At 44.7% G+C, this 12,789-nt stretch overlaps 1 protein-coding gene across 1 annotated transcript; it reads right to left on the bottom strand.

The window, feature by feature from the left end:
• Nucleotides 1-346: 346 nt before the first annotated feature.
• Nucleotides 347-8,492, bottom strand: HTR3C (5-hydroxytryptamine receptor 3C). Its single transcript, XM_058730655.1, has 9 exons — nt 8,426-8,492; nt 6,953-7,119; nt 6,498-6,542; nt 5,911-6,020; nt 5,471-5,640; nt 2,958-3,118; nt 2,229-2,433; nt 1,830-2,045; nt 347-1,698 (listed from the first exon to the last, which is right to left on the bottom strand). The coding sequence occupies exons 1-9, from the start codon at nt 8,490-8,492 to the stop codon at nt 1,469-1,471; spliced, it is 1,371 nt and encodes a 456-aa protein (XP_058586638.1). The 3' UTR covers nt 347-1,468.
• Between the last annotated feature and the right edge of the window lie 4,297 nt (nt 8,493-12,789).

Below are 12,789 nucleotides of genomic sequence, written 5' to 3'. Positions count from 1 at the left end.
TTAAATTTTTTTTTAAAAATTGGGGCTTTTTTGGATAGTAGAAATAATATGTGCTCATTGAAAACAATTAAGAAAACACAGATGAAAGGGTACCTGGGTAACTCAGTTAAGCGTCTGACTTTGCCTCAGGCCATGATCTCTCAGTTCGTGAGTTTGAGCCCCACATTGGACTTCGCACTGACAGCATGGAGCCTGCTTGGGATTCTCTCTCTCTCCCTATCATTTCCCCTCCTCCACTCATTCATGTGAGTGCATGCACACACTCTTTCAAAATAAATAAACTTAAAAGGAAACACAAATGAAGATATAAAAGAAAATAGTAAACACTTCTAATTCCCTAATCCAAGACAAAGTTTGCTTATGTTTTGGTCTCTAGCCATCCATACCTTTTTCTCTGCCCTTCTCTCCAGCCCTCCTTTTTTTTTTTTTTTTTTTAACAGAAATTATGTGTAATAACTTGTTTTTCCCACTTTATATATCATGGTCCTGTTTCTATGGTATGAACATAGATCTACATTCTTACTTTAAATGGCTACAAAGCAACTAATTATGTGGCTATAGGATAATTGATTTAACTTGAACCACCCCCTTGGGGTTTTTTTGTTCTGTTTTGTTTTGTTTTGTTTTGTTTTGAGAGAGAGAGAAAGAGAGAGGCAGAAGGAAGGTTTAAGCAGTCTCCATACCCCACAGCTCTATTCCACGAACTGTGAGTTCATGACCTGAGCAAAAATGAAGAGTCAGACACTTAACCAACTAGCTACCCAGACGCTCCTAACCTGAACCCTTAGTCTTCCCAGCCCTCCTCCAAACATATGTTTTCAGAAGGCCCTCTCTGATTTTGTGAAATCAGAGGGGGGAAAAAGGACACAATATATAATTTATTTCAAAGAGCAATTTCAAGAATGAGAGAGAAGGCAAGTGAAGTGAAAGTAGTTGATACAAGAAACATTTTCCTGTTGTAAATATTTTATAGTAACTTTTTACAAATGAGACTTGACCTTTTCGTTCTTTTAAAATTCTGAAAGTGTCTTCAAATCAAATCAGATTACAGCTGTTTAAGTCAACTATCAAGTCCTCTGCAAGAGGACTCTACGTCCCAGTGTTTGTGGACCTATTACAAATGTACTGAGGAGCCAGTGCTTCCTGAAAAGTTGCGTTTGGGGGACAATCAATCAAGGAGAGATTCTGCTGACCCTCAGCTCCATTGATAAGAGAGTCAGAAGTTGTGTGTGGCTAAGGAACTCTTAAAGTGTGTAGGAATGACATATGAGAAATCAGGAAATTGTTTGGGGCTATTCTGAACCTGCTTGGTACAGTTGTGTTGGAGTTTGGGGAGTATAGATGGGGACATGGTAGTCACTGGGGTTAAGTGGCTAAGATCAGGAATGGGGCCCAGGACTGGCTGGCTCTAAGACCAAGAGAAACTCCAGGCTGTGGTTTGCAGGGACAAGTGGATATGCATGCCTGCCTAGGTGTTCCAGAGGACGATGACTGTGATGATGGAGGTGGCCGTGAAGAGCAGGTAGAGGCGGAAGAGCAGGGTGTCCATCATGTGGCTGAACTGCACCCACAGGTCGACCAAGTGCTGCTTCTGAGCCTCATCTTCCTGTTGAGCCCTTGTTGACCCAGGACACCCATTTAACCCTGTCCCTCTGGCACCTGGCACATTCTCCACTAACTCCACGGGCTTCTTCATACCTACAGAGAGACAGAGACCCAGCCATGGGCCATGGAGTTCACCTGGGGAGCAAGGGAGACAGGGAGGAAAGAAAGAGTAAAAGAGTGGAGGTGTGGGAAGAGAAAGTGTAGGCGGTGCTGACTCCCCTTACCGTGCAGGTGGGTGAGGGTGAGGCCGAGGCCCTTATTTCCTTTCCCAGGTGCAGTGGTGCAGCACTTCCTTGGGCTTGCACAGTTGAGGAGCAGAGAGTGGAGCCACCAAGGCATAGGTGGGGGCTGTGTGGTAGCCATGTGCGACAGGTGGATGATGAAGATGGTTTCTAGCAGGCTGATCACCATCAGGGACAGACACAGGGCAAAGTAGACACCTTAGGACAAAGCAAATTCTAAGTAAACTAGGGCAGATTCTTTTCTACACTTGTCTTAATACTCTCCAAATCCAATCTTTCCTCAGAACCCCTTCCCTCCTTAAGTGGAGAGGCAGCGGTTCTCCTGTTTCCCTCCCTGTGCCCTGCTGCCTTTGCTTCCCTGGAAAGTGGGAGGGACCATACTGATGAGAGGGGTGCCAGTTGCAGGGAGTAAGTCATTCATCATGAGCAGGAAGACGTTGTAGCCCAGCAGAAGTGTTATCTTGAATGGGGCACGAGTCTCACTTTCTGCCGGCAGGTAGAAGCTGAGGGCATCAATGGCAACCAGAAAGCCACTGGGCACCAGAAGGTTTATGATGTAGAGGCTGGGCCTGCGCCTGATGGCCACCTGCGGGGAGGATTTGTGGAGAATGTGGCAAATAAACTGAGAGCTCGACTTGTATATTTGACTATCTAATCCTTGCTGATGTGTTGAGGCTGGCTGTGGGAGGATCACTTTAGGTACCACATGCATTTAATTGTGCCCTGTACAGAAGTACCCACTTTGTTGTCTAATTTTCACTTGTAAATATGTCCAACCTGCCGGGAACACAACAATTGTAGACATCTAGGGACAAGTAGGGCCCTTTGGACCATCACAGAGGTGGCTGCTCCATTCTGAGCAGTAGAGCTTGTTACAGCCAAGCCCAGCCTCCTCTCTGCAGGGTGGGGAGGGGAAAGAGGTGATGGGAAGAGGCGGGGGGGGGGGGGGGGCTGGGGATCATTCTTCAGGGCAGTTAGGATAGAGGGTGGAGTGGGGAATAGGTGCTTAACCCCCCGGAAATTCTTTTTTACATTCTAAAGTGCCTTAGATTAAGAGGAAAATCAAAGAGCAACTGGGATCAGAAGTCAAACAGGGGCCCCTGGACTTACATAGAACATGATCTGGTCATATAGGTTGCTGCCCACCAACATCTTTGGGGTGGCTTTGTTGATGCCCAGGAGCTCCCACTCTCCCTGGGTCTGGATGAGGTTGCGAGATGTATCTGTTATCTCCCACACTTCCTTGTCCATGCCCAGTAGCATGCTGTCCACTGCAAGGGAGGCCAAAGGCAGTTTGGTCCAGAAATTCTCCCAGCTTCCTGCCCCCAGACTCAATTCCTCCCCTATTGAGCTTCTTCAACAAAATTTCCTCTCTGTTCCTTTAAGGTAAGGCATCCAAGTTTTCTCAAAAATGGATTACAGGACCACAGTTCATGGGTGTGCAGGCTGCAGCATCGATTTTTTTTTTTTTCTTTTTGGTTGAAAACAAGAATGAGTCAAAGTTGTTATGGGAATGTTGGGTATGACTCAAACATGAGTCAAGAACTTCTGCAATCATTCCTATTTCCCTTCTCCATTCCCTAGTTTTATGATGTTGTTTTGGTGGAATCAAACATGAACAGCTCAACCTTTTTTTTTTTTTTTTTAAATTTTTTTTCAATGTTTTAAATTTATTTTTGGGACAGAGAGAGACAGAGCATGAACGGGGGAGGGGCAGAGAGAGAGGGAGACACAGAATCGGAAACAGGCTCCAGGCTCCGAGCCATCAGCCCAGAGCCTGACGCGGGGCTCGAACTCACGGACCGCGAGATCGTGACCTGGCTGAAGTCGGACGCTTAACCGACTGCGCCACCCAGGCGCCCCTCAACCTTTTTATAATTACATGCATGCCCATTATAATGATTAATTTATCTAAATCTGCCACATGACACCTGGTGGCATTCAATGTGTTTACTGGTAAAGTGTGTTAGCTATCAAAATTAAAAGGTTTTAGCTACGGGTGCCTGGGTGGCTCAGTTGGTTAGGGTCTGACCCTTGATTTCGGCTCAGGTCATGATCTCCCCCCTCGTCAGGCTCTGCACTGACAGTGTGGAGCCTGCTTAAGACTCTCTCTCCCTCTCTCTGCCCTTCCCCCACTTGTGTGTGCTCTTGCTCTCTCTCTCACTCAAAGTAAAGAAATAAACATTTTTAAAAAATAAAAAAATAGGGGCGCCTGGGTGGCGCAGTCGGTTAAGCGTCCGACTTCAGCCAGGTCACGATCTCGCGGTCTGTGAGTTCGAGCCCCGCGTCGGGCTCTGGGCCGATGGCTCGGAGCCTGGAGCCTGTTTCCGATTCTGTGTCTCCCTCTCTCTCTGCCCCTCCCCCGTTCATGCTCTGTCTCTCTCTGTCCCAAAAATAAATAAAAAACGTTGGAAAAAAAAAAAATTTAAAAAAAAAAAAAATAAAAAATAAAAAAATAAAAGGTTTCAGCTAAAAATTGTGGAGGTGTAGTAGCTCAGGGTCAGATGAACCTCATTTGGCACAAGGGCCATCCAAGATATCAAGCAGTAATTCTTTTTTTTTATTTTTAGTTTTTAATGTTTATTTATTTTGAGAGACAGGGAGAGAAGCAGAGCGTGAGCAGGGGAGGGGCAGAGAGAGAGGGAGACACAGAATCCTAAGCAGGCTCCAGCCTCCATGCTGTCAGCACAGAGCCTGACGCAGGGCTTGAACCCATGAACCATGAGATCATGAACTGAGCTGAATTTGGATGCTTAACCGAGCTACCCAGGCACCCCTTAAGTTTATTATTATTATTTTTTAGTAATCTCTACACCCAACGTGGGGCTTGAACTCACAATTTGGAGATCAAGACTTGCATGCTCTTCTGACTCAGCCAGCGAGGCACCTCTGTAGTTCTTTTTTAATTTTTTTTTCAACGTTTTTTATTTATTTTTGGGACAGAGAGAGACAGAGCATGAACGGGGGAGGGGCAGAGAGAGAGGGAGACACAGAATCGGAAGCAGGCTCCAGGCTCCGAGCCATCAGCCCAGAGCCTGACGCGGGGCTCGAACTCACGGACCGCGAGATCGTGACCTGGCTGAAGTCGGACGCTTAACCGACTGCGCCACCCAGGCGCCCCTGTAGTTCTTTTTTATAAACTTCATTGAGGAATTAAAGCAGTAATTCTTTTTTTTTTTAATTTTTTGAATGTTTATTTGTTTTTAAGAGAGACACAGAGTCGAGCGGGGGAGGGACAGAGAGAGGGAGACACAAAATCTGAAGCAGGTTGTCAACACAGAGCCCGATATGGGGCTTGAACTCATGAACCATGAGGTCATGACTTGAGCCAAAGTCAGACACTTAGCTGACTGAACCGCCAGGCACCCCTAAAGCAATAATTCTTAATCCTGTCTGCACATTAACATCAGCTGATGACATATAAGAACTAACAGTACCTGCGCCCCACTTGGAACAATTAAATTGGAATCTCTGGAATGATGCATAGTCATTGGTATTTTTAAAAACGTTTAGTGGGTGGCCACAGTTGAGAAACACTGATCTAAAACCTTCTCTAATCATAGCTATACCACTTAAATATCTTCCCCAAATCTTGAATAACTACCAACACATGTCTTGCTCACCTGTATAGAGGAAGGAGCTGAAGGTGAAGGTGCAGTTCTGTTGGTCGAAAGGGAAGTAGAAGATGTCTAGATTACAGATGCTGGTCACCCGCACTGGCCGGTCGTAGGTCATTTGACCTTCACTGCTGACGAATACAGTGAGACCTGGAGGTGCTCGATCTACATCCATGCTGCTTGTGAGGGGGGGGGGAGAGGGTGCTGTGGTGCCTTCATTAGTTTTGTTTCCCTTCCCAAGTCTTCCTCTCCTATGCTCTCCAGTTGGGTTCTTTCTCTACTGTCACTCTATCTTGTCTCTCGTACTCCTCATAGTGTTTTGTGGGAGTCAATTAATTGACACGGTGCCCCGTCTGACTCTTTTGATGTCCCTGTGCCTTGCACTGCCCCTAGGCTGTTTTTTGCAGATGGGCTTCCTACTGGCTTTCCCCAGCCCAGATACGCACGATTCCACAATGAAGATGTCTGGGAGCCACAGGTTTTCAGCTGATACAGTGAGTTTATTGATGCTGGCACACTCTTCTGGGTTCCAGCTGATGAAGGCATTGTCCCACATCTGTAGCCAGGGCAGTGAGCCAGGAAACAGGTGAGCAATGGCAGAGCTTATGCAATCAGCCTCTCCTGCCCCTCCTGTTCTTCCTTGAGCTCTGATCCTCTTTCTCCCACTTGTGTCCCTAATGACCACAGCCTGTATCCCCCCTCTTCATATAGCCAAGTGTCACTGGTAAAGTCCCCTTTAGTGGCCTTTTTTTCCAGGCAGACCTTAAATATAGGCTAAAATTCCTTGGTCCCAGGAGCACACCAATATACTGGCCTGTAACCATTTGGCCATTTTCTTGTGTCACCATTTCCACCTTCATAAGCTACCCAGAGAGATTTGTGTCCCCAAGGCCAGTCCAGTTCTAGAAGGAGTTATTCGGTCACAGAAAGATTTATACATTGAGTAGAGGTTTGGACTAGGAAACCTTTGAGTCACTCCTCAAATTTACACTTATAAATGGAACTGGGAGGGAGATAGTTGAGGCTGCCTTACCAAATTCATCCACAGGAATGACGTCAGAAGCTGGAGCTGTGCATTCTGGTAAAGGAATTCCCATCCAGGGTTGTTAGTACAAAAAGACTTGACCTATGCCCACCTCATATTCGTATATTTAATAATTTATTGGGCCAGGCATAGTTCTAGATGCTGGACTGTCTTTTCCTTACTTGTCTCCCCTCATAGCTAGGGACAATTCAGTTTTAATTGATAGACCGCTCTTTTTTTCTGGAGCATTCTAGAAAGGACAGGGCTCAAGAACAAATCCTGAAAAAATATTACTGTAGCATTATTCTTTATGTCTCCCCATCCCATAGGAAAATCCTCTAATTTGTACAGAATCCATTCAGAGGACTGAATGTTCACCACTGGGCAAGTACAATGTTGGGTTGACAGGGCAGAGAATCCTTGTTCCTTATTAGAATCTATGGAAAGTGGGGACCATGTCTCACCACTTCCAGGATGGCAGACAGGGTGAAGGAGATGTTGACACGAGTGGGGATGCTGTCGTTGACGACTGGACGGAAGGCCTTTCTGTCAAACACTGCTTGGAAGGCAGCAGGATCCACCCCATGCTGGTCAAAGCCTGAGCAATTGATGGTGAAAGTGTCACCTTTTCCTGTAGTGAGCAGAGACCCTATAAGAGAGAGCCTCTATTGCCAGGGCTGAAGTCTCTCTGCAGAGAGAAAACAGGTGACATACTGGGAGGAATGGTGAGCCCTCCTCCCTGGGCCAAGATTTCCCAAGGCCAAAGCCCTTCCTGCCAGGCCAGAGAGGATGGGCTGGTCAAGTAGGCAAATGGTGGAAGTTGGTGTGGTAAGCTGAGTCAGGGCTCTATTCTCATTCCTATTGTTTCATCCTCATGCAAAATCTGCCCAAATCTATATGCAAACTTGGTCTCACTTCAACAAGTCCTCAAATGTATGTCACAGGCTTCTTGGGTCTACCTAGTAGCACCTCTCAGCACTGTCCTAACACTTGTCATCTGGGTCACTTAGAAGTCTGCTATAATGTATTTTCCTCATTCTCAGGGACTTCTGTTTACTGAAGACAAGAACTGATTTGTCAAAAAAAAAAAATAATAAGGGAAGTAAACAAATGTACTTCCTAGGTAGATATGGATAACATGTAGTAGGTATTCTGAATGGGTATGTACCTTGGTGCTATGCATTTATTTTTCCTTCTCAGATTTAGTGACCTCAGATATCTTGGGTTTTATTTCCAGCATTGGGATAACTAGGCAATATCACTGAGCTTGTACCATATGCCAATAGTATAGTGAGGCCTGTGTAGGTGTGTTTTGGCCATGACCAGGGAGCCATCTTGGTAGTACCTGAGCAGAATCTTAGCCCCATTTCCAGCTTTGTGTGATCTTTTGCTCTGCTTGCTCCTCTACAACTCCATCTCTTTTCATAATATTTAAGGTATATCCAGGCGAGGAACAAATATTCCCTCATGGAAGCAAATTATCTACTCCTACCTCAGATTGATTCCTACCTTCCCTCAGTGTTTTACCTACTCCTTGATGACATGTTTAAAATCAGTGGCTACCCTTCTCACAGACACTATGTCAAGGGAAGAAGACAGGAAGAGTGGGATGAGGGTGTAGGGGGAGGGGCATCGGAAGTGGGTGAAAAGGTGTAATTGGAAGGTGGTGAAGTGGGACAGTTTGGCAGATCCCTATGCAGACAGGAATAGAGAAGTCAGTGTATACTGATCAGCAAAATGTCTTCCTATCTGATATACCCAAACACACACACACACACACACACACACACACACACACACAAATACACACACTCAAGACACAGATATTAGGGAAGAAATATTTAACATGTTAATTCTGAATGTCCTCCAAGTGCTGCAGAGAAGTTTCTAGATGTCCTTCAGAACCACTCTGGTCTTCTCTTGTTGTCCCATCTTACCTGGAAGCAGAAGGTTGACAGTGAGGTAGAGGAGGAATCCCCCCCCAGCAGGCCACCCCCCTTCCATTCTCCTCTTCTGGACTCTTCTCTGGGGACTCACCAGGAGCCCCCAAACCCTTGAGCTTAAAGGAGCTCAGACCACACCTTGGTTCCTGGTTTTGAATAATGTGTATGGCAGGTGACCACTCCCTCGTGAGAGGCTGTGGCCAGAGAGGTCACAGCAGAGTGTCCTGTTTTGCCCTTGTGCAGGTATGCCTTCCGGGCTCCAGGCAGGGGGGAAGGTAAGCCAAGACTAAGGGCGAAGCACCTGTTTGACAGCTCTGTGCTGAGATCAATAACAAAACAACTTGCCTTAATGAGAGGGTGTGGGCTGGGGAAGTAAGAATTAAATTCTTTTAAGGCCAGGGAATTTGCAGATTTGGAAAGGTGACAATATATAGTGATTTGGTTATGTATTCATTAGAGGTAACTGCAAGCATCAAATCATAAAGCTCTGTTCATGCCCTCATCATCTGTGGTCTATATTTTTCCAACAGCCCCTAACTAGACTTTCTCCTTTCAATCTCTCTGCCTTTCTGATTCATTTTACCTAAACCAAGTTTTCTATACATTTTTTACTTTGTGCATTGATTTCATGATAATAGAAGTTATAAAATTAAGGTAGCATAACCCTTTTTAATGTCTTTGTGTTGTCAGTAGTGTTATACATTATCATAAACTAGTAATCTCCAATAACATCAATATTAATGGCATGTATCAATATTATGTCTTATGTGACATCTCTATAGAAAACACAATTGGACCGAATGAATAAATTGGAGCATTGTTATATTAAGTATCTTAGTTACATTTCCAGAAAGACTTGGAAATTTTTTTTTCTTGCAGAAAGGGGAAAGGATCAGACCTAGAGTACAAAAGAAACTTTGTTTAGATGGAAGATCATGACAGCCCTAAATAGAAAGTGCTGAGGAAGACAGGAATGACCAAGGGGCCCAAAGTAGGAAAGCACAGGAGAGAGATATTTTCTGTCTAAGGTTTGAAATATCTGCAGTGCTTCAGCCCCACTAGCTCTGTAAGGCATTTCTTCCCTGTTTTAGAAACTTGGCCAGAGGATTGGGTCATTATGCCATGTAGGACCAAGTATTACTGTGTCTATAGACACACCTGTGGGGCACTGGGCTCCTGGAATGGCTAAGAGTGAAGGTCTTTCAAGTACACCTTAGTTCCACAGGTAGGCTGGGCTACCAGACCTTGGGTCTAGGAAATGAGGGTTAACTTTAAGCCTTAATGAAAGGCAGCTGATGACAATTGTGTACCTTGCTTTTATCAAGGTTGGCTGAAAAACTGGACCTAAATATATAGGTTGACTTAAAAGTAGGTTTGGCTTCTAGGAAGTGGATATGATAGAGGCAGGAGAGATAAAGCAGTAAGGCATCTCCTCTCCTGCTCTATAACCTCCTGGAAAGCAGGAAGCACATCTTGTCCTTCTCCCCACCACACTCCCCAACTCTGCCCAGTGTGTGGCATATAGTAGTTAGCAATCAATAAATGTTAAATATCTGGCCCATCAGTTCACTATGGATGGAGAGAGACACACAAGCCTTGGACAGATGTAAGAAAGGTGGTTGGGAACCTAATGGGGATCCTGAGGCCATGTCAGAGAAGTTACTTGCTGCTCCCATGGTGTAGCTAAGGTGTGGGTTCCATCTTGGATGCGGTATGGTAGAGATGGGGGTTGGTGAAAGTAGCAGGTGGGATGCAGAGGGCTGGAGCCAGGGCCCAGCCTTTTATTTCTGAATGCCCCCCTCTAAGTTTCCAATAAAGGTCTAACCAGAATGACTATTTATTGAGTTTGTGTCATGTGTCCTACACTGGTGTTAGGCACTTTACTTACAGTATTCTTTTTTTTTCTTTAATGTTTATGTATTTGTTTTGAGAGAGAGAGCATGAGTGCGAGTGGGGAAGGGGCAGAGAGAGAGAGAGGGAGAGAGAGAATCCCAAGCAGGCTCCATGCTGTCAGCACAGGGCCTGATGCGGGGCTTGATTTCACAAACTGTGAGATCATAACCTGAGCCGAAATCAAGAGTTGGACGCTTAACCAACTGAGCCACCTAGTATTCTTATCCTCACAACTGCTTTATGAGGTCAGTGGAATGTCTCCCATTTTACAGATTAGAAAACTGAGGTGCAAAAGGTCAAAATATCTTGCTCAATGTCCACCCAGGTAGAAATAGGTAGAATCCAGATTCAAACCCAGGTTTGTTTCCATTGTTCTTTCTTTTCCTTGCTCTTTTTATTACTCCATAGCTTGGAAGTCTTATGGCCTGGATTATTGGGACCCTAGTTTCCCACAAGTGAAATCCCTAGGCCTAGACAATGCTTGGATTCAGAGGTAAACAGTGGGGACAGGAGATGTAACTTTGCAAGTCACAGACACCAATAACTTTCTCCTTAACTTATTCCAAGTAGGATCATGCTTCATGGTCCCACTCATCTGGGACCTTGGTGTATTGGGTTTGGGAATATAGCTGTAACCTGGCAAGGGCAGAATTAAATGGTGGAAGGGGAAAATGAGGACCATTGTTTTGCAGCACTGATGGATGGCAGTCACACACAGAGGCCATTGGCCAAAGCTAAGGATCCAGGAGTACAGAGGCAGTTGAAACATCCAAACTGCAGAATGGGTCACTAGCTGGGGGTCAGGCTGGCTATGATGCCTGAAGCAAAAGAGAAGGAAGGTTCTGGGACTCTGAAATGCACCTAGGAAAAGAGTCCCATGGACAAGCATTCACCTGTGGCTACCCCTTTGACAGGTTCAGGCTCTGATCCCGGGCTCTCTTAAAGTCTGACAACCCCACACTTATCACTTCCTTTTCCTCCACTTCATTTTTCTCACCTAAAAAATGAGTGGGTTGAACTAGAAAGTCAGTAATTCTTTATGTCTACTGCCTCTCACCCACAAGTCGATTTTGCACACTCTCAGTCTGCATGATAAATAGATGTTCTCTGGTGCGTCACATTTGGTTTTCTAGTTTCTGTAAGCTTGTAAATGATTTTTAAATCCATATTTTAAAAATAATTTCATCTGTGCTGTTAGCTCAGCAACACAAATGGAATTTAAACATAAAGGGTGAAGCCACTTGTATAAGGTTTTATCCAACAAGTAATGCAGTCAGATTAGAACCCAAGGTTGCCAGATTCCAAAGTCTCTCTGCTATACTATTTTCGTACTTGCCATTTGGAAGAAGCAGTACTAATGAGTGACCCAATAAGAGAGGTTACCAAAGGGAGGATCAGAAATTGGAGAGGAGGAAAAGGATGGGCTTGAAATGAAGTCTGTGACTTCACATCCTAGAGTAGACCTGAAGGAAGAGGAGAGAGAGCAAAGATAGTAAGGAGATAATAAATTTTAATGTCAGGTTAATATGGAGCCAAGAGAAAATGTAGAAAAGTTGGAGAAACACTCCTTCTAATAGTTTAGAGAAAAAGGGAGTGAGCACAAATGCGTGGAAGAACCACAGGTAGCACTGCAGGTGAATGGCCAAGGTGAAGAGTGATCATCCAGACACAAGCCATCAGATGCAAGATAGCCCAAGCAGGAGCAGTTGCCTATCAGCAGATTTTTCTAAAGATTTTCCTAAATTTTTCTAAGTTACCTTGCAAAGCCTTTCAGTGGTTTGCTCCATAACAAGAGGGAAGGCATTAGCACTAAGCATGCCTATAGGATTCTGTTATAGGTGGAATAGAAAGGCAGAAACCATATCTGTAAATTTTCTGGGAGAGTTCTGGTTTTAAGGTTCCTCATGATTATCGTTTGTGTATTAATATCGTGTGTTCATATTTTGCTTGTGGAGAAGATAAAATCACCATATCATGCCTTCTCTTGCTGAAAAGAGATCTAGCCTCCTAATTCACATTTCAAAAAAAATAAATTGTGTATCTTCTATTCAAATAAAACATAAAGTTATGTGTTAGAAAGCACGTGAAGAAAATAAGCAGAATAATATGTACCATGAAGATGGGTGGGAAAACCAAAATGCCACAAATTGATCTTAAATAATTTCAGAACCTCGCAAAAGCTGGGTAAATGGGCTGTTTAGCAAAGTCAAGGATGAGTTTCCAGGTGAGATGACTATCCTGGAATAAGGCATAGGAGTAGATATCCAAAAAAATTCATAGAATATATATCAGCAGCAAAAATCTAAATCCATAGAGAATACAAAGGGAAGGTGGATTTCCCAGGTGAGATCTGGGGAAATGCATGCTACAGAAAGGAGTGGAAAAAGTGCAAGTAGTGAACTTGGCCGGCTGTGGAGGGGGTGGAGGGGAGAGAGGAGGAGTGGGGAAGGCTGAGGGAGGGAGTT

This window comes from Neofelis nebulosa, chromosome 5 (assembly GCF_028018385.1).
Source record: "Neofelis nebulosa isolate mNeoNeb1 chromosome 5, mNeoNeb1.pri, whole genome shotgun sequence".
Taxonomy (NCBI): domain Eukaryota; kingdom Metazoa; phylum Chordata; class Mammalia; order Carnivora; family Felidae; genus Neofelis; species Neofelis nebulosa.
This window is presented reverse-complemented; position numbering and strand designations above follow the sequence as displayed.

What these genes read in the sequence shown, in the direction of transcription:
- HTR3C (XM_058730655.1), bottom strand. Translation starts at nt 8,492, where the DNA reads ATGGAAGGGGGGTGGCCTGCTGGGGGGGGATTCCTCCTCTACCTCACT. An exon ending in TGTCTGCCATCCTGGAAGTG is followed by an intron (nt 6,543 to 6,952) that starts GTGAGACATGGT and finishes TTCCTTTACCAG; the next exon opens with AATGCACAGCTCCAGCTTCT. An exon ending in CAGCTCCTTCCTCTATACAG is followed by an intron (nt 3,119 to 5,470) that starts GTGAGCAAGACA and finishes CCTCCCTTGCAG; the next exon opens with TGGACAGCATGCTACTGGGC.